The sequence below is a fragment of the Mus pahari genome, chromosome 10 (assembly GCF_900095145.1).
Source record: "Mus pahari chromosome 10, PAHARI_EIJ_v1.1, whole genome shotgun sequence".
Taxonomy (NCBI): domain Eukaryota; kingdom Metazoa; phylum Chordata; class Mammalia; order Rodentia; family Muridae; genus Mus; species Mus pahari.
In genome coordinates this window covers 107347666-107369790 of record NC_034599.1, presented here as the reverse complement: position 1 = coordinate 107369790, position 22125 = coordinate 107347666, and the positions used below count along the sequence as shown (strand labels likewise).

The 22125-nt window shown below is 47.2% G+C and overlaps 1 protein-coding gene across 1 annotated transcript in view; it reads right to left on the bottom strand.

The window, feature by feature from the left end:
* Positions 1-8401: 8401 nt before the first annotated feature.
* The window catches only part of Susd5 (sushi domain containing 5), a 43102-nt gene continuing 29378 nt past the window's right edge, over positions 8402-22125 (bottom strand). Inside the window, exon 5 of the mRNA XM_021207300.2 lies at positions 8402-11534. Within this exon, the coding sequence (XP_021062959.1) occupies positions 10240-11534 (1295 nt within the window). The 3' untranslated portion in view covers positions 8402-10239. The remainder of the gene's footprint in view (positions 11535-22125) is intronic.

Here is a 22125-nt window from a genome sequence, read left to right as displayed (position 1 = left end):
GCTCACTGCCCTGCCGCAGGAAACCTGAGCAGAGGATGCCTGGGGTGGGCTGCTGCAGGGTCTCCCAGAGCAGTGGCTGTATCCGGAAGTGGTCAGATTCTACGTGGAATTTGAAAGCGCCGTCCCGGGAGTTGATAACAGGGCGTGCGTGTAGAGGAGAAGGCTCAAAGATGGCAGCAAAGTGTGGGCCTGAACGTTAGGAAGATTGACGCTCTCATTTACCAACATCGGTGAGAGGCTGATTCTGTCAGCGAGACAGGATTTTGAACGGCCCAGGAGACAATCCTCTAGGCATGCCTGTAAGGGAGGGAGTTTCTATGGGTAAATAGAGGTAGAAAGACCCACCCTAACTGTGCGTGGCCCCTCTGCTGAGCTGGGCACCAGTGTTAATCTCTCTGCTCCTGAGGCGACTGAATGTGACCAGCTGCTGCCTCGCCCCACTTCTTCCCACAGAATGTCTTCCTGAACCTTACCCTGCCATAAACCCTTCTTCCCCTAAACTGCTTCTTGTCAGTATTTGGTCACAGCTACAGGGAAGTGACTAATGGCACCAGTGGGCGGGGAAGGGATCTGGCACAGAGCTGGTCTGAGAGGCTCGGGCTGCAGATAAAATTTGGAATCTTCAGAGGGCAGAGCCTGAGGCGGGGATCCAAGTATATGGGTTTTCTTCACCTACTGGCTGGACTAGGGCGTGGCCGGGGCAGGGAGGAGGTTGGACTAGGGCGTGGCCGGGGCAGGGAGGAGGCTGGACTGGGGCGTGGCCAGGGCAGGAAGGAGGCTGGACTGGGGCGTGGCCAGGGCAGGGAGAAGGCTGGACTGGGGTGTGGTAGGGGCAGGGGGGAGGCTGGACTGGGATGTGGTTGAGCTCAGGCTAGCTGCTTCCCCAGAATTCCAGACAACCTCCTGGCTGCTGAATTTGCCTTAAGGCCCTGTCTTTGGAGTTAGGGTGAACATTTGCAAATAATATGGTTATGGTTTGAGTTGGGGCCTTTAAAAGTTGGTTACCCGATTCAGTAGTATGTTCCAGTGTGTTCAAGGCTGACAATGCTATGGTTTGAAATGCTACGTTTTGTTTGTTTAGTCGGCAACAGCTTGGTCTGTCCTTTTGAAAAAAACAAAAAACAAAAAACAAGATTTCTTTAAAGCATGCAGTGTAAGTTTATGGGGTTTTCCATGTCTGCGCAGAGTTAGTTTATTTATCCTCTGTTCTCACAGCATGGAACAATGGCTATCTGTGAGTGACCCCCCATCAACTCTAGGAAATTCCAGAAGTCTGAATGCCGCGCCCTAAGGGCTATCTATCACTTGTAGCCACTCAGACTCAACCTATAATCTGGTTTTGTGTTTTAGGATCTAGAGCCTTGATTTATAGCCTGGTCTGGTCTTGAACTCAAGATAATCCTCCTGTTTCCGTCTCCCAAGTGCTGGGATGATGGGTATGAACCCCATACCAGCCTTAGACTTGACTTCCAGAAAGGAGAGATACCAAGGGAAAGTTAGTGTGCACACGTGTGTGTGAGCTTGACCAACAGCCTACCAGGATCAAGATTACTTCTTGTTGTTTTGACACGGGGGTCTCACTATGTAGCCCTGCCTAGTTTAGAACTTGCTACGTAGACCAGGCTGGCCTCAAAGCCACACAGATCCACGTGCCTCTGTCTGCTGAGTGCAGGGATTAAAGGGGTGAGCCAACACACAGATTCTTTTTTTTCTTCTTCTTTGCTTTCAAGCTGAAGATGACTTTGAACCCCTGATCCTCCTGCCTTTGATTGCTCCAGTGCTGGGGTTACAGGTGTGAGCCATCATCCTTGAAGTAAAGGGAACTTTGGGATTCACAGCAGGCAAAGTGTGTGTGTGTGTGTGTGAGTGTGTGTGTGTGTGTGTGTGTGTGTGTGTACAGTATTGGGGATTGACCCAAGGGCCTTGGGCATGCTAGGCAAACACTCAACTAGTAAGCTATGTCCCCAGCCCAGAGCACTGGGTTCAGTACCTGACTATCTTTCTGAGTTCAAGGCATTCTAATGGCCACTAACTGGTCCCAGTCACCTCAGGGCTCCAGGAGAGCTGCTGGGAACGTTACCCACAAAGCCTGCCCTAGGAAGGAAATGTGTGCTCTTAGGAGCCCTTATTAAGGGAATGTTAAGCACAAAATTTTATTGAACGCAACCCAGTGGCAAACAGAAAAAGATCTGTTAGATTGTCAGTGGGCAAGGGCTTATTATAGCCACTGGGGGAATGAAGAGTGGCCGGTTTCTGCCAACTTTTATGGAAATAACTTTTTTTTTTTTTAAGTTTTAAATGTGAGCTGCAAATCAAAGCTACTTCAGTTTTTTTCTTTTTTAAATCAATACTTAAACTGTGGGGAGAAGATGGATTGGTGCCAGAGAAAACATTCTCACTTAATAGTGTTTGAGCACGGGATGGCAGCACAGTTGGTAGCGAGGCTGTGAGAAGAAACCACAGCTAATCGTTCATCGCAGCTGTCTGAACTCTTGATCATCTGCCATCCCCCCAAACAGCGACTTCTTTTTTCTGGTGACTCCAGACTTGAATGACCTAGTGTGGGTAGTGGAAGCTATGTACACTGGGTGGGGTAGGGAGAACCTTAAGTGAGCCCCAGTCAAAAGGTTTATGTATTGCCCTTCCTGTCTGCAGCCAGGGACAGCACCGCTGCCTTGGTAGCATGTTCCCGCAAGAACAGACACCAGGGTAGCTCAGGTTTGCATGAGCTGACCCACTCATACCCACTCAGGACAGTGTGGGCTGACCCACTCATACCCACTCAGGGCAGCATGGGCTGACCCACTCAAATCCAGCCAGGCAGCAATGCTGTGCGGGTGCTTTTTGTTTTTTTGTGCGAGTGCTTTTGAAAAATCTCTCTTGATAACGGGTCAACAGCTCTCTCCTAGTACCTCAGGGCTTCTGCCACAGATTCCTGGCTAGGGTCACTGGTGGCTTTGGTTCAGTGCCTTCTTGGAGCTGGTATGCAAGATATCAGTGCCTCGGTTTACAAGGCGAAGGTGGTGGTTCATGCCTGCAAGCAGGAGCTTGAGCGAGGAGGATCACGAGTTCAAGGCCAACACAGGGGGTTCTAGGCCAGCCTGGGCTAAATAGCAGGATTGTATTTTGGAAGCAAAAGGAACAGAGGGAGGACTGGGAAGCAGTTCAGTTGGCACGGCACTTGGCGTTCAAACTCCAGGACCTGAGTTTGATGCCAGTGGCATGTGAGAGGCAAACAGATGTAGTGGTGTGTGGTTATACTCCCGGCACCGGGGAGGTGGGAACAGGCATGTTTGTGGGATTCATTGGCCGGCCAGCCTCCCTAGGTCCCAGAGAAAGACGTTGTCTCCAGCAACACAGCTCCTGAGGGATGACACTTAAGGTTGACCTCTGCCAGCACAAGTATGTACACACAAAGGAAAGGGATTAGTAAATATGGCCGGTAAATGCAAAATAGAATTTTGTTTCCCACATTGACAGTGAGCAGCAGCCGGAAATGTTATTTCTGGCCCTGCCTACCCCTTGAGTTAGGGTGGTATGTTCAGTCTCTATCTTGGATTAAATTAGAACTTGGAAAATAGTTGGGAAAGGAACCTTTTTTTTTTTTTTTTTTGAAGGTAGTTTAAGTGTTTTATTTTGGTTATTTCCCACTGTTTCTCCTCCATCCACTGAGCTCAGGGGTTGGAGCCACACCCAGTCATTCCAGGATGCTACTGCAATGGATTCTGCTCTCTTGGATCCTGAGACTTCTGACATTCCCTTTCTAAGGCAGAATCCTCACAGCAAGACCCCTGGGGTCCTCCCAAAGCTGAATTGGCTTCTAGACTTCTGGGCTGGCTAGGGATGGGGGAAGCCTAGGGAGACTTTTAGAGGCGATCCAGGGTCCCAGAAGGAAAAACATTTGCAGTAGATTTCAAAGAAGGACCCAGAGCATTTTGGGATGTAAGTTCCAATGGCAGCTGCTGCATGCACGTCACTAAAAGGCAGGAAAGGGGACAGGAATGAAAAGGAGCCAGCAGAAAGAATAAGGAGCTAGCCAGTCTGAAAGAAACAAGGGACACTTGGCAAGGTGGGACTCGGCCATATTGCCAGCACTGGGAGGCCATCCAGGACGACTGCGGTCTGAGCTAGCCTCGGGCGATGTGGGAAGCCAAACCAACCGAAGGGGACGAAACCCAACCAAAACAAGACCAAAACAATTATGAGGAAGTCTACGAGGAATTCTAAGCCCTTCCCTACATCTGCTAGGGCGACTGTGGTTCTGTGCACAGGGTCTGCATGTTCTGTACTGTCAGAATCATACCGGTAGCTGTAGAATGAAGCCAAATTGAAAATGGTATGTACTTTAAGAGATGGGTTGTTGAATCCAGTTTGCAGGTACTTTACTGGTAATTCTGGGGTCTGCATTCACAGACTCTTGGTCTCTCTTCTTTTGTTATGTCCTTACCTGTTTTGGTATTATCATCCTAATACTGGTTTCTAGAGTGAGTTTGGCGATATTCCTTCTATTTCTATCTCATGCAACAGTTTGAGGAGGCATTCATTCATTTAGCTTGCTTATTTATTTATTTATTTATTTATTTATTAAGACGGGGTTTTTCTGTGTAGCCCTGGCTGTCCTGGATCAAAGGTGTGTGATCACTGACAATCATGTTAGTTTCTTCTTAAAGGTTTGGTAGACTTCAGAGGTGAGTCTGCCTGGCCCTGGGTGTTCTTTCCTGGGAGACATTTTATTACCGCTCTTTTCTCCTTGCTCAATATAGATAAATCTTGTCTGTATCATTTTATTTAACTTTGGTTGGTCGCATATGTCCAGGAACTTACTCACTTCCTCTTGATCTCTCAGCACTTTGGAATATAGATTTCCAGAGGATCCCACATAATCCCCTGGATTTGGCTGAGAGCTGTCATAGTCTCCCTGTTCCATCTCTTAATTTTATTAATTTGGGGTTTATCTTAGTTAGGGTTTTACTGCTATGAACAGACACCATGGCCAAGGCAACTCTTATAAAGGCAACATCTAATTGGGGCTGACTTACAGGTTCAGAGGTTCAGTCCGTTATCATCAAGGTGGGAGCATGACAGTGTCCAGGAGGAGCTGAGAGTTCTACATTTTCATCTAAAGGCTGCTAGCAAAATACTGGCTTCCAGGGAGCTAGGTCAAGGGTATTAAAGCCCACACCCACAGTTCACACCTACTCCAACAAGGCCACACCTCCTGATAGTGCCACTCCCTGGACCGAGCATATACAAACCATCACAGGGTTCCTCTTTATTTTGACTACTTTTGCTTAGGATTTGTGGAACTCATTTATGTTCTGAAATAACCAGCCAGGTGGTAATAGCCTCAACAAAAACAAAAACAAAACCCCAAAAAGCTACAAACAAACAAACACCAAGAAAAAAAACCAAACCACCACCACCAACAAAGAAATAGCCAACTCTTGGGTTCTTTATACCCCTCTTCTAGCTCTGTCTCATTGGCCTTTATTATGTCTATCTACTGATTCGGAGTTTGGCTTAGCCATTAAAAACGTTTTTGAGGTGCAGGGGTCTGGAGAGATGGCTCGGAGGTTAAGAACACTGACTGCTCTTCCAGAGGACCTGAGTTCAATTCCCAACAACCACATAGCAGCTCACCACTGTATGTAATTCCAGTTACGGGGCATCTCATACAGACATACCTGCAGGCAAAACACCAAAGCACATAAAACAAAAATAAGTAAAATTTTAAAAATATTGAGGCACATTATTAAATTATTTATTTGGGACTTACTTTATTTTGAAAAAAATTTTTAGCTCTAATTTATGTGGGGGGGGGTACATGAGGAGGCCACAGCGGGTCCAGGGTAGGGGGTCCTGAGAGGCCAGTGTGGGTACTGGCAAGCAAACTCTTGTCCTGTGCAGGAGCAGTGAATGCTTTCAACAGCTAAGGACTTCTTTAGTTCTCTCTTTAATTTTTAAAAATTATTTTAAAGGAATTATATTATGTTTATATGTCTATGATTATATATCATAGACACACACACACATATATATATGTACATATATATGTACATATATATATCTGTATAGGCCATAGTATGGTGTCAGACCCCCTAGAGTTTCAGAAGGTTGTCAGCTGCTGTGCATGCTGGGAACAGAAGCTATGCCCTTGGAAAAGGCAGCTAGTGTTCTTAACCACTAAGATAGCTCTGCAGCCGTGATTAAAAAGTATTTTTCTATAGGTTTATTTATGTGTGACTGTTTTGCTTGCAGTCTGTGAGCCACATGCGTGCCTGTGGAGGTCAGAAGAGGGTGTAAGATCCCTTTGAACTGAGTTACAGACGGCTGTGAGCTGCCTCGTGGTGCAGGGACTCAAACCCGTGTCCCTGAGAACAAATCTACTTAACCACTTTGGGCTGTCTCTCTAGCCCCCAGCCCTGATTTTTTTTTTCTTTTTAATAGAATCATTCGTAGTTGTAAACATTTTTTTTTTGCCGTAACCAAAAATAGAACTTTTACGATCATATGCATCCAGTTTATATCTCCCTTTCTTCAGTGACCTATTAGTCATTCAGATGTGCTGTTCAACCCCCATACTTGCATAATTTCTTTTGCTACTCTTTTTTTTTTTTTTTTTAGTTCCCCTGTGGTTAGATAAGCTATAAGAAATGGTTAGTATCATTACAGTTCCTGTGTTTGGACTTACTTGGTGGCCTGGGAGTGTTTGAGTGTCAGGTAAAGTCCTACATCTGGATTCCTGAAGCACATGGGCAGGCATGTGTGAGGGGGACAGGAGGGACTGAGCAAGGATGTGTTCTCAGCTTGACAAGGGGCGGCTGGATCTCATGGGAGCCCCGGAGCATGAGTTACACAAGATAGTTCCCATTTTAGCGAGGGAGGTGGGCCCCTTTGATCTCCGTGGCACTGGTCCAGAGGGGGAGAAGGTGGGTCTCACTGTCAGTGAGGGTACACTAGGTACTTTACTAGTGTTTTAGCATCTGAGAGATCTTCACTTGCCCAGTGTGTCTGCAACACAGGAGACTTGAGAGTCACAGTCTCTTGGTGCCGGGAGGTATCAGGGGATGTTGGGATGTTACTAAAGGAGATGACATTGATGCTAATGGTTTCTGTTTGAGTACACCATCCCTTCCAGCTAGACGACCTCCTCCTCCTCCTCCTCCTCCTCCTCTTCCTCTTCTTCTTCTTCTTCTTCTTCTTCTTCTTCTTCTTCTTCTTCTTCTTCTTCTTCTTCTTCTCTCTCTGTCTCTCTGTCTCTGTCTCTCTCTGTCTCTGTCTCTCTCTCTCTCTCTCTCTCCATCCCTGTGGTACCTATGGTATAGACTATCTGGGCTCTTCTTGTCACCAACAGGACACACATGCTGAAGACCGCAGAGAGTGGTGGTCAGGTCTTTACCTCCAACTGCTTCAGGCTGGACCATGGCTGCATCTTCCCCTAGCTCCCCTTGCAGGGTCCTTCCAGTTGCTGAGGCTGTCACCGAGAACCCTGCCAGCTCCCTACCAACCTTTGGTCCTTCTGTCAGCTCGCACATCTGCAGAGCTTGGTATAGCCCTCCTTAATTATTCCTTTGAGAGTCTATCTGCTGAGAGGGGGGAATCACTGGATGGGGTCTCTCAGACCTGATCATGCACACTCATTACTAGGGCACCGTGCTCCCTGCAGGTACTTCTCCTCAGCTGGAGAAGACCCAAATTCTATACTTCTGGCATGTCCTCCAAATTCCTTTATGATTGGCATGAGGAGGATGGAAGGAGGAGAGAAGGGGTTGGGGGAGAGAGCTCTGTACCCCTCCCCCTGCAAATCCTGCAGCAGGAGGTAAGGAAGCTGAGGTCAGGGTTAGAGAGAACCAGTGTATACAGCAAGCACTAAGACATTGTTTTCAGGATTACTAGTGAATACTTTTTAAAAAGTCCTGGTGGTGCAGGTGAGGTGGCTGGGGGGGGGGGTGCTTAGTGTGAGACCTGGGGTTGATCCCCAGAACCCGTAACAGGTCAGGCATAGGAGTGGACATCTGTAACCCAAGTGCTCCAACAGAGAGATATGTGTCAGAGGCAAGAGAGCGCCGGGCGTGGTGGCTCATGCCTTTAATCCCAGCACTCGGGAGGCAGAGGCAGGCGGATTTCTGAGTTCGAGGCCAGCCTGGTCTACAAAGTGAGTTCCAGGACAGCCAGGGCTATACAGAGAAACCCTGTCTCGAAAAAAAACAAAACAAACAAACAAACAAAAAAAACAGAGGCAAGAGAGCTAGCCTGGTGTATGCAGGTGTGATAACAGGACACCCTGTGGCAGACAACGTGGAAGGTGAGGATCAACGCCTGGATTGCCCTCTGACCCCCATACACAGTCGCAGATGCACACAAAGCACATGTGTCCAGTGATGTAGAAATTCAATACATTTATCAAGTGTTGGGGGGAAATACATTTATTTTAGATATATCAGAAGCTTTGTATTAATGAAACCCCTCCTCCTCTCCATTTTCATAAGCATTACCATTCTGAAATCTTTTGCAATGACAGCTTAGGTTCCTGGTGAGCTAGCAACCCATGCCCTTCCGATGAGCAGCCTCATGCTCTTCCATATTAATTAAGATGACAGCAAATTGGTAAAATGTATGAACTAGTGCACTGTGCTGACTTTACAGTCCAAGTCTACAGAAGGATGCATTGACACGTGTTAATAATTTATAATAAACTTATTAAGACATTTGTATTAATACCATCTACTTACGTGTTGGTATAAATTCAGTGTTCCGGGTTTAATTAGTTACTTACACCATCCCTGCGTGGGGACAAAGGTTATTTTACATAACAAGTCATAAAAATAGAAATGCCTTCTCACAAGAGATTCAAATCCGATTTAAAAATGTACAGTCTCTGGGTTTACTCCGTCAAGTTCTTCTTTGGCTACATTCAGAAAGCATCTTCTTCCTTCCCTTTCTCTTCCCTCTGGAGCTGACGTGTCTTCTCTGGTCCCCTTGGGCCTTCGTGTGACCCAGTTATGGTCCATGGGATTTTGTATTGTGTTATACCATTCCATAGCTATTGACAATAACCTGTTGCTTTCTAAAACGTGAATCAGGCAGGTGACAGCACAGAAAATATATTGTGAGATCTTTTTTCTTCCTTTGGAAAAAGACCATCACCAACTTTTTTGTTTTAGGATTAGGGTTATACCACACCCAGAGATTGAACCCAGGACCTGTTACCTGCTAGACTGTCCACCTGTGTTTCAACTGTAAAACTACCACCAACAAAAACTTGGGTCACGATTTCTGGTGCCATACAAAAACAGACATTCCCGTGGTGCCTCGGGGAAAAAAAAAATGTTCTGGGCCCCGTCCCTTTCACACCTTCCAGAATGTAATTCAGATAGAAACCCATGGTGTGCTTACTTCTCAGCTAACACCCTGGAGACAGCCAGAGGTGACACTTTACATGATGCTGTGGGATGTCAAGCTCAAGTGAGACAGGGCATGGTCGGTTCTCACTTCCTTGTCTCCAGGCCTTCCTGGGTTCCAAGACACCACAGATGACAGAAGCCAACGTTTCTTAACATCAATGCACATCAGAACTACCTGAAGACTGAGCTCAGGGCTGGCCCAGCCACATCTTCCACAACTCCTCATTTGATGTGCCCCCTGGTTGGAGGACTGTCTTTCTAGAAACTCCGTTGAGATGCCACTCAGTGGTCACTGTGATAAGCAATGGCTGGGATGGATCAGCCCAGGGCCGTCATATTCATTTTTATTCACTCTCCACCAAGCAGGACCCATATTTGATAAAGCAGTCTTTGGGCTTCTTCAAACATTTCCCCGCTTCTATATCATTCCTTCTTCCTGGAGTTCAGAGAAACAGTTTATCCTGGGAGAAGAAACCAAGAACTGGGTTTCACTGCCAGCCCTGGAGTGTGGAGTTTGTGATTCTCTCTCTAAAGACAAAAACGAAAGGCGATTTTTAAAAGAGCTACACCCCAGCCTTCTATTGGAATAGGGTCAAAGCAGAGACCTGGGATTCAGGCAATGAATTCCAGGGCAGCTGGTGGAGGAGACCTTGACACATGTGATGATGTCACCAACCCTTTAGGCACCCCCAGAGATACTTCTCAAGCATATAGAAGAAAGACTTGAACTCTAGAGGGTGAAACCTTTCCACCTTAGACCCCGGGAATTATCAGTGTGACCAGTCACAGTTAACCTTCCTCCGAGCCACTTTGTGAGAGCCGGTGCTGACAGAGGCTAGACCTTCTCCATCTCAATCTGCTGGTGGTAGTGTCTAGCCTGACGCTGTCCAACATTCAGCTTGTATACAGAGCTCTTGTGCTGGCACCTGCGGTAGCCCCACACGGCTCCCACCACTACCAGGAGCAGCAGCAGACATAGGACGGTGACCACGGTGGCGATCACCGGGCCTTTCCTGAAGCTGGGACACTCGTCCCCTACACATGGTGCCGAGGTTGGAAGAAATTTCTCCTCGCTTGCACCAGGCCCAGGGCCCTCCTGTCCCAAGAAGTCCTCAGACAGCAGATATGGGAAGCTATCCTGAACCTCAGGAGCTGTGACCTCCACTGGAGGCTGGGTGGCCTCTACAACAGTCGAGGGCGTGCGTTTATGTGTTGGCTGGAGGGTTGTTGTAACTGTCTCTTGGGTGGAGGTGGCCAGTTCATAGGGTGAGGTGACCGTGGGTGATGGCTGTGTGGTGACTCTCCGGGGTATGGTTGATTGAGAATTGGTCGAATCTACATCCCTGGTATGGGAACTCTCAGTCTCAGACACATTGATGGGTCCTGGAACCAGAGCTTCTATGTCGAGCATTTGAGATGGACTGATGGAGCTGTGTATCACGGATCGGCTAGGTGTGCCGGTGACATTCTCGTGCTCCTTAACTTTCCCAGTAGGCTGATCAGGAGTCATGAGGACACTTTCATCCGGTCCCACTGACCCATCCCCCTTGTCCTCATCGTCCTCCTGCTCAGCCTCTACCTTCCTCCAAGCCCCATCTGTCACAGGGTAGCCGTCTAACCAGGAATCGTCACTGCTGCTCACCCCTGGGTCCTCCGCCTTGCTGTCATTCCTATCCACAAATGGCTCTGAGGGGCTGAAGGTGGTGGCATAGACCAGCCTCGTTTCAGACTCGTCTGGGGCCAGTTTCTCCTCACTGTGATTGTCTCTGGCAGGAAATGGCTCTTTGGTCTCATCATCTTCATCCTTTCCCAGCTCTGGCTTGTGGAAAGTCTCGGCCGGAAACCAGAGGGAGTACTTCCGGTGTAGGCGGGATCGTGGCCAGTCTGTGCGGACACTGCTCCCAGCGCCAGGCAAGCCTGTGGTTGGCACAAAGGCTTTTTCCCGGGCTATGTTTTCTTTAGAGACAGAAGTGAAGACCAGACGATCTTGTTTTGGTGTCTCGTCAGAGGCGTCTTCCTGAGCCTTTTCCTTTTCTCCCTCTGCCCGGGAGTCTTCCATGAGTTCCCTGAATGACACAGATCTGTCATCAGGGAAATTTTCTTCATAGTCAATGTGGGCCTCGGCCTCATCTGGAGGGAAAGAGGAGAAACTTCATTAGATCAAAAGACATGGAGTCAATGTGGAAAACCCGAAGGGGACCAGACCATGGAGACTGGAAAAGAATTAACTGCTGTCGCTTGGGAATCATAGTTAACCCCTGAAGAAGGTTCACTCAGACTTTATAACTAAAATAAGAGCTTGAAATATTTGAAAAACCAAGCATATGTCTATATACTAGAAAACAACTTTTTCCACCAACCAGGCAACATACATGAGCTGGTCCGAGACCCCAACACATATACCACAGAGGATGGCATAGTCTAGCTTTGGTGGGAAAAGATGCTCTGAACCCTCGAGAGACTTGAGTCCCCAGGGAGTGGGGAGGCCTGGGGCGTGGGGCAGGGGGGCATCCTCTTGGAGATGGGGGGGGGGGAATGGGATGAGGAGCCGTGGGAGAGCGGACCAGGAGGAGGATAACAACTGGACTGTAAAAAAAGTAAGTTAGGGGCTGGTGAGATGGCTCAGCGGTAAGAGCACCCGATTGCTCTTCCGAAGGTCCTGAGTTCAAATCCCAGCAACCACATGGTGGCTCACAACCATCCGTAACGAGAGATCTGACTCCCTCTTCTGGAATGTCTGAAGACAGCTACAGTGTACTTACATATAATAAATAAATAAATCTAAAAAAAAAAAAAATGTAAGTTAGCTGGGCATGGTGGCACACGCCTTTAATTCCAGCAGAGGCAGGGGCAGGCGGATTTCTGAGTTCGAGGCCAGCCTGGTCTACAAAGTGAGTTCCAGGACAGCCAGGGCTATACAGAGAAACCCTGTCTCGAAAAACCAAAAAAAAACCAAAAAAAAAAAAAAAAAAAAAAAAAAAAAAAAAAAATAAGTTAATAATAATTTTAAAAAGAATAAAGGGAGATTATAGACACAGGAAATCAAAAACTTCCTCTCATGAGTCATCACCCACACTGGGGTGTGACTTATGGTGATGCAGCTGCTCTTACATCACTCATGTTCCTATAAATGACTCCAATAAACTCCAATTAAAAAAAAGAAAAGCAAACAACTTTTAAAAAAAGATTTTCAGAAAACTAACAGTTTTAAGGATACCACTTAGAATAACATACAAAAAATGAGGTATGATAGTGTATGCCAGTAATTCCAACAATTGATAATGAGGCAGGAGGGCTGTGAGTTTGAGTCTAAGCCATGTAGTGAGACCCTGTCTCAAAAGTGGAGGCTCGGGGAGCAGGGGCTGTAGCTCGGCTGAGACAGTGCTTGCTCGCATGCATAGCCTAGTTCACTGTGACAAATACTGTGACCTTGGTCAGCTCACACTTCCAGGTCACCATCCATCATTTTGGTAAATCGTGGCAGGAACCTGAAGGCAGGAGCTAAGCGGAGACCATGGAGGAACCCTGCCTCCCTGCGAGCTCTCAGGCCATGCTCAGCCAGCTCCTCCATCTCCATCTCCCTGTCTCCAGCTCCCGAGACAGGTATCACTGTGCAGCCTCGGCGGACCTGGAACTCACTATGTAGACCAGGCTTGCCTCAAACTCATATTTACCCGCCCCTGTCTTCTGAGATCAGCTAACTTTCTTACACAGTACAAATCCATGGTGTGCTGGGCTCTCCCAGACAGCTGTCAATCAAGACAGCGACCCACAGGTCAATCTGCAAGGCAATTCCATCTTCCCAGGTGATTCCAGCCAAGTACAAATAGCAGCCGGTGCAGCGTACAAGGCTCTGGGTTTGATCCCAGCACCACGTCAACCAGATGTGCACACCTGCTATCCCAACACTCAAGAGGCGGAGGCAGGAGGATCAGAAACTCAAGGTCATCCTCAGCTATATAAAGAGTTTGAGGCCAGTTTGGGATATATGGAACTCTGTCACACACACACACACACACACATGAACACACTATAAATAAAATGCAAAAATATTGAATAAATAAAATAAAAAATGGGTCAGAGCCATATATTTCTAACTCCATCACTGGGAGCTGGGGTCAGGGAGATTCCCCAAGACTTGCTGGCCAGCTAGACCAACAAAAAATAGAGGACTTCAGATTCAGGGAGAGACTCCGTCTCAAAACAAAACAAGACAAAACAAAAGGTGGATGGAGGTGGGGGATGGTTCAGTGGGCAAATGTGCTCGCTCACCTTCAAGCATGAGGATATGAGTTCAAATCCCCCACGCCTACATAAAACCCAGATGGGTATCATAAGCCTGTGATGTTCCAGTGCTCCTACAAAAGGAGAGACAGACAGGAGACTCCCCAGAAGCTCAAAGACCAGCAAGTCTCACGTAGTATTGTAGGAAAACAATGAAACTGTCTCAAAGTAAAAGGCAGGGACTATAGCCCAAGGATGTGTCATGTCATTCTGGGTTCTGCTGTGGTCCACCTCCTTCACTCAGTGAATTTCACCGAGGTCGACCAGTTGTCCTGAAATCTACACGTTGGTCTTACTCACCCTGCTGAATAAATGGCTGGTTTTTATTTCTAAACTGTACTTAAAAACACAACACACAAGATCAGATGACAAAACTTTTCTGTAAATGTTATGTGAAACAGATCAGTTGTCCTGGATCCAGGTGGAGATATTCAAAGGTGTCGGGTGAAGTCTTGGGCCAGGAATTAAGAGGTTAGGTTTGCCAGTATTGGCATTTACTGATGGACCATGATGGAAAGATTGCTGATGGACATGTTCTCTGCTCTTCCTTTTGTCTTTTTTTTTTTTTTATTAAACACAGGCTCTCTATGTAGCTCTGGTTGGAACTCTGTAGTCCAGGCTGGCCTTAACCTCTGAGATCCACCTATTTTTGACTCCCTACAGTCCTACATGCCCCAGGGTGGTCTTAAACTTAGCAAGTAGCTGAGGCTGACCTTAAACTTCTCTCCAGAGCCTCCTAACCTCCACCCCTGTGTGCTGAGGTTATATCATTAGACAGCTGGGCCAGCTCTAAATTGTGTGTTTGTGTGTGTGTGTGTGTGTGTGTGTGTGTATCACGTGTATACTGCTCACAGAAGCCAGAAGAGGGCATCAGATCCTTTGAAACTGGAATTAAGGTGGTTGTGAGCGTCCATGTAGGTCCTGGGAATTGAACTTGGGTCCTCTGGAAGAGCAGTCAGTGCTCTTTACCACTGAGTTCCCTGATTATGGATTAAGCCAGTAGGGATTGGGTGAGAGGATGGTTTACTATGCAGAAAAAGCTACAACACTGGCCGTGGGTTGCTCGAAGAAGGAATCCAGTCATTGAATCTCTAAGGTAGGATAAGAAGGCCTATCAAGTATTTTGATCTTTTTTTTTTTTTTTTTTTTTTAAGAGACAGGGATTGCCATGTTGCCCAGACTAGTCTATAATTCATAATCTCCTAAATTGATGGGATTACAGATATTCATCCTCATGTCTGGCTCACAGAGGCATCTTTGAAGGAGTGAAAGAGTAAACTGTTCTGGCATGGGGAAGGAGGAAAAGTCTGAAGTAGCTCACACCCAAACTGCTCTCCAAAGCAGCTTCATAACCACTCAGAACAGAAGACCTATTTCCCGAAGCACAGCCCCCAAACACAAGGGGGCGCTGGCCCTCTGCCAAGTGATGAGGAATGAACGGCTTGTCCCAAGTCCTCTGAAAAGACACCATTGTTGAGTGTATATACACACAGAGTCACAGACACACAATGCACACAGGAGCGCGTGTGCACACACACACACACACACACACTCCCCCATTGTGTCATTTTCATAGAGTGCCTAGGAGACCACTGCTGCTGGCAGATTCTTCAGAAAAAAGCAGGGAGGTGATTTTTCACCAAAATCAAATCTTATTGCAAAGAAGATTCACAACCCTACAGGTTATTTTATTCTATGTCTGTTACATTTCAAACCTGGGACAAATGGCTGAGATGCCTATTTAACATATCAAAGCAGACCTGGCTGCCAGCTTCTCCCTGCACTGTCACAGGGTCCTCCTGGCTGGCATACCCGCCCTCTACGTCGAACTCTCTCGGATAGGGGGCTGGGCTGCTCTTCTTCCCCATAGTCCAACCATTTTGGTTAGCTGCCCTCCGCATCTTTGGACTTCCTGGATGCTGCACCTGGTTCCGCTCTCACCACGCTTCCTCCCCCTCACTCCTCTCCTCACAGGGCTCTGTTCATGTCCACTCTGGACTCTCCCAGATAGCCCTGCTTCTGGCTATTCTCTCCCACATGATCTACAATAAACCTCCTCCACCATGCCGAGGGAGCAGTCATGTTCTTTTTCTTTTTTTATTTAGTGTCCAATTTGCTTTTAATTAAATAATAATAATAAATAATTATTATTAATAATAATAGGATGGGGAGATGGCTCAGCAGGTCAGATTCTTTTCCATCAAACCTGATGTCTTGAGTTCTACCCCTGGGGTCCACATGGTGGAAAGAAGGAAGCGGCTGCCACAGGTGGTCCCCTGACGTCCACCCATATGCTGCGGTGCACATACACACATGGTACACACACAGGTACGAAGTAGGCGTCTCTAAAGGCTGTGAGCAGCCTCAGTCTGGATGAATATAAATGTAAATATTGTAATGTAAATGTAAATATTGAAAAGGCATCTCAGCACCAGAGCAATCTAACTAAGCAATTGTAAGTTCACCCTCATGGCCCCGAGGGCTTTTCTGCTGATTTTGTGTTTTGAGGCAGGATTTTACTATGTAGCCCTGGCTGGCCTGGACCTCATTATGTAGACCAGACTAACCTTAAACTCAGAGATCCATCTACCTGTGCCTCCATAGCTCTGGGATCAAAGTCATGAGCCATTACACCCAGGCAGAAGCCAGTTTTTAATAAAGCTTTATTTGGTCTGAAGTCTATGAGCCAGTGCTTGGAAAAACCACTGTTCAACTCCTTCTTCTATGTGATTTATCCTGCATTCTTTTGGTTTTTCATGTTTTTTTCAAGACAGGTTTTCTCTGTGTAGCCCTGGCTTTTCTGGAACTCACCCTGTAGACCAGGCTGGCCTCAAATTCATGTATCTGCCTGCCTCTGCCTCCCCAGTGCTGGGACTAAAAATGTGCACTACCATATCTGGATATATATATATATATATATATATATATATATATATATATATATATATTTTATGTATTTGAGTATACTGTCACTGTCTTCAGACACACCGGAAAAGGGCATTGGATCCCATTACAGATGGTTGTGAGCCACCATGTGGTTGCTGGGATTTGAACTCATGACCTCTGGAAGAGAAGTCAGTGCTCTTAACTGCTGAGCCATCTCTCCAGCCCTTATCCTATATTCTTAAATATGTTGTAAAGTGAAGTTGCATTGTCATGAGGGATAAGAGATTAACCATGATTGAATTGACACTATCCAGAATAGGAGACACTGATCCCCATCCTAGCTGCCTGGAAGCAAGTCTTCTGCTAGCAGCCTTCAGATGAAGATGGAGAACTCTTGGCTCCTCCTGCACCATGCCTGCCTGGATGCTGCCATGTTTCCACCTTGGTGATGACGGACTGAACCTCTGAACCTATATGCCAGCCCCAATTAAATGTTGTCCTTGCAAGAGTTTCCCTGGTCATGGTGTCCTTTCACAACAGTAAAACCCTAATTAAGACACTCATACACATTAAAAAAAAAAAAAAAAGGTAGATAGCACATGAGGAATGTCACCCTAAATTGTCCTCTGGTCCCCATGCACACATGTCACCATCCAGGCACAAATATACATGCCTACACAGAGAAGCCCAGAGAAACCCAGGTAAATAACACCCTGGCTGTTTAGCCTGTAGGATATGTTCTTGGCACCTCTGACCTGCCTTCTCTCCCTCACCAGAACCCCCACCCTCAGCTCCAGTCTGTAGTACTGGTGGAGAGGCGGTCAGGGGCTGACGTCCAGAAGCACCCAGTGCTCCAGGGTTCTCCTGCCGCCACCACCCTCCGTCCTTGTCACGTTTTTGGAAAACCTATGCCTAGGTTCTCTTTGCCCTCCTTACACAGCCTTTAAAAATAGCCATTTTAAAAAAGACATGCAGACATGCCAGAAATAACCAGTGGCTCAATGAACCTCTGAACAAATATGGTCATATTGACGAGGGAATTCTAAATTCAGCTTTGGGCTCATGTTTGAGTCAATGAGGAGAATGAAGCCCAAATGGAAGAGAAAAACAGAGACTGAAGTTGATTTAAGAAACCAAAAGAACGCTGTCCAAAATAAGAGCGGGGGTGGGGTAGGGTGGGATGGGGGGGGTGACTCAAGGAGAAGACAGTTGGGGAGTGAGCTTCTGACCCTGCCTGCTAGGAGTTTTGTGGTTCCTGGCAGAGGTACCCCTATTCAATGATGACACAGAAATGTCACAGGCCTCCTTTAAATCCAAGCTCTATGAGTTTTCCTCCTGTCTATGTGACATAGGCAAGTCAAGAAAGCTTTGTGGGCCCCAGTTTTCCCCTCTGCACACCGGAGCTAGCCGTTAGTGTATTCACACTTACAATGAGGTGAAATATGTAAAATGCCTTTTGTGGAAAGGTGCAGGGGCAAGTTGGGGTGATGGAGTTGCTCTGAATTTTAATATTTTTATTTTATGTTTGTGAGTGTTTTGTCTGTGTGGATGGAGTGACAGACAGTTGTGAGCCTCCATGTGGGTGCTGGGAATTGAACCAGGATCCTCTGGAAGGGCATCCCGTGCTGTTAACCATCGAGCTGCCCCTCCAATCTTAGTGTTCTGGTTTGTGATTTGATTGTGATAGTGTGTTCACACGTATGTCCACCTGGGATAACTGAGATAATTTTATATTTTAAGTGGGTGGCTTATTGTAGTACGTGAAGCTTTAAACAAGGGTTTAGAAAGAAACCATCACAAATCCCAGGACAGAGATGGCCTGGGACAGATCTTTGCTTGGTAACAGCTATTCACTCCGTGCCCTGCAGAGGGAGTGTCTTGTGGCTATGACTAATCAGACCAGAGGAATTAAAAAGAAAGGCTGGAAAGCCAGACATGGTGGCAGACCTTTGGAACCTTGGGACGTGAGAGGCGTGAGAGGCGCAGGCTGGAGTAGAGTCCGGGGTTCAAGGACTTCCTCAGCTGTGTAATGAGGTCGAGGCCAGTTTGCACAACAGGAGAGATTATCCCCCAAACAAAGAAAAGCCCTTGGGAAACAGAGGAAAGTCAAACTTGTTCATAGGGTAACAGTTCCTGCTGCCAGGCCTGGGGAGTCCTATGTGGGGGCAGAACACAAGCCACTCCTGCAAGCCATCCTCTGACCTCCACAGTGTACCATGGCACCCACACCCACACAAAATCAACAAATAATATGCAGTAAGTGCAAAAAACAAGCTTAAAAAAAAACCACACAAAATAAATAAATAAATAAATACACGTAGATAACACACCTATACACACACCTATAGGCACACATACCTGTACACACACCTACATGGATGCACACACAGATACACACACCTATAGGCACACATACCTGTACACACCTGTACACACACACACACATGCACACACACACACACACACACACACACACACACACACACACACACACACACACACACACACACACACACACACACACACACTGAATCAAACCATTTACTAGTCACTGGGTACCTCATGGAGCCTGGGAGGCAGAGGATGAGGCAGGGAAGCCAGAAAACTGGCATTTGTGGAGGATGTGCACAGAAGTGCGCAATGGATTTAATGACTATAGAAATCAAGGAAATGAAAGCTGAGAAACATGCTACAGGAGGTGCCGCCATGACCCTTGTATTCAGTGGGTTTAGTGAGTGGGGATGTACCAGGCCAGGGGTAACAAAGAGGTAAGGAAGGGACCCGAGGGCACATTCTTCCCACTCCCACCCCCCCACACACACTCACAGACATCCTCCTGCCTCTGCCTCCTGAGTTCTGACATTAAAAATGAGTGCCCCCATTGATACATTTTAATCTCCATGAAAACCAGGGAAGACAGAACGGTGGCCCTGGCAAGCAGAGAAGGCTCTCCAAGGAGTCGCAAGGGCTTATTTTGCTTACTCGATTTAAAAAAAAAAAATTAATCCATTAATTTTCTGTGTATGGGGGAGATGGTGACAGCACTTAAATGGGGTTCAGAGGACATATGGGTGTCAGTTCTGTCCTTCTACCATGTGGATTATGGGGATTGAACTCGGGTCCTCAGGCTTGGTGGTTTTACCCCAAGAGCCATCTCATCAGCCCTAAGTCTTGTTTGATTCCCCCCCCTTCTCTTCTTCCTCTTGCTCTGGCCCCCACTTGCTCTGGGCCCTGCTGTCTTGTCATTTAAAAAAAATTGATTATTTAAGATATTTAAATGATGGAAGGGTTTGAGGTGAGCTGAGGACACTCCTCTCAGCCGTCCAGAGTCTTCATTTGCTGTCCTGAAAGAAAGAGCGCTGTTTATCTCCTAGACTTAGCTTAGGTGTTCCTGGAGGGGTGGCGGAGGTGGGGGTGGGGGAGGAAGTCCTGCAAGCCCTGACCACCAAGCTAACTGGTCTGCCGTGTTCTCCCTCAGTCGCTGGGCTTTTGTAGCATTGGCTTTAGAGGCCCGGCCTGGATCTAGCTCTGCAGTCTTCCATTCTCCTGTCCAAAGCCACACATGTTGGTTTCCGTCCCTGGGTTGGCAGCTTTGTCTGGCATGCCTCTCTGCTGCGCTCAGTGTCTAGCTGTAACTGGTCGTTGCTCTAATTACAGAAAACCCTCGATGCTCTGCTCTGCTCTGTAAGCACGGGCACCACAGATCTCCTTGCTGCATCTGGTTCTGACGATGCCAAACCCATGTCCTTCTTTGGGGTCATTTTTCTTGCCACTGGTGCAGTGAGACTGGTCCCCACCCTGGTCACACAAACCTCCGGTTGACTCCTGAAGTGTTTCTGTGGTTCCCATGGCTCACAGCCCCTCCCCTCTCCATTCTTGTCTTGTGTCCTCTGTTGTCACCTGTCCTTAGGATGGAGGGGTCCCGTGGCCCCTACCCCTGGCTCCACAAGAGGCCATACATCCTTTGTGGCCAGAGGGGGAACAGATGCTGATGGCAGGAAAGGCTGAAGCGGAAAACCTGGGAACTAAAACCTTTAGCCCTCACCTCCAAGGCAAGCACTAAGACTCCGAAAAGCCACTGGGAACTTCTGCCCCAAGTTCCATATGTGTGTTGAGTTCTTGTTTTAAGACTGAGGCCAGCCTGGTCTACAAAGTGAGTTCCAGGACAGCCAGGGCTACACAGAGAAACCCTGTCTCAAAAAAACAAACAAAAAAAAAAACAAAAAAGACTTTCTCTTGTAGCCCAGACTGGCCTCTAACTTGCTGGGTAGCACAGGTGACCTTGAAGGTGAAGCCTCCTGTTTCCATCTCCCAAGTTCTGGGGTGATCGGTGTATGCTACCATGCACAGTTTATATCTTATGTTGTCCAGGCTAGCCCAGAATTCACTAAGCAGCCTAGAACAGCCTTGGCCCCCTGCCTCCCTCCCGCCTGTGGAGACCACAGGTGTGTGTCACCGCATGGCCCCAAGGAGCTAATCCGTGGCCTCACATGCGCTTGGAAATCACAGCACTGCCAGTCGAGTGACACCCCAGTCTTACTCTGTACCTTTTCATGTGACCCAGGCTGGCCTTGAACTTGCTATTCAGTTAAGGATGGCCTTCACCTCCTGCTCCTCTTGTCCCCAGCTCCCAAGGGCTGGGATTACAAGCACGTGCCACTATGACCTTGGTGAAGGTTTTCTGCAGACACCACACACACACACACACACACACACACACACACACACACACACACACACACACACTTCTTACTAGGACACAGATACTGTAAAAGCTAAGTCTTCCGTGTAAGGAAAACAGTAGCCTTCTGTCCACTCAGCCAAGTGTAGAAGGCAGAATCCCCTTTGACGCCTCGCTGCAGTGAGAAAATAAACACCTTCTAGAACACACAAAACCTGCATTTAGTTCTCCTCCTCCCTGGGCCAGTAAACCATCCGTTTGGTAGATGGGTGTGGCTCGCAGGAAGGTGCGACTTCAGCGCCTCTGGAAAATATTAAGAGTCTGGGTGAGGATGGGCGCCAGACGGGTGATGCAGCAGCACCTGTCTGCCTCTGTAACGTTAGTTATTGAGAACTAACAAGTAGCGAGTGGCCCTAGGCACGTCTGTAATCATTTCACAGGCAACTTTAAAATCTATGCTAACAAATATTGCATTTATAATGGGAATCAATTTTATTTCACTTCATTTATTTTTATCTATCTATCTATCTATCTATCTATCTATCTATCTATCTATCTATCTATCTATCTATCTATCTAATACCAAAAGTTTGTAATAGCTCAAAGAATTTGCAGATGGTCTATGGCTAAACCACCCTCTGAAAAGTTGTAAAATAAATTTAAAGAATAACAAAAGCACACTTATCAAAGTGTGCTCTGAATTGAGACAAGATCAAGTCACACGCTGGGGCGGAATCCTTATTTTTATTCCTTCTGTTTAAGGGCTGGGGTGTAGCTCACTTGGTAGGGTGCTCGCTTAGCATCCATGAGGCCCTGGGTCCTAGCCCTAGCCCTGGTAGGGTGCTCGCTTAGCATCCATGAGGCCCTGGG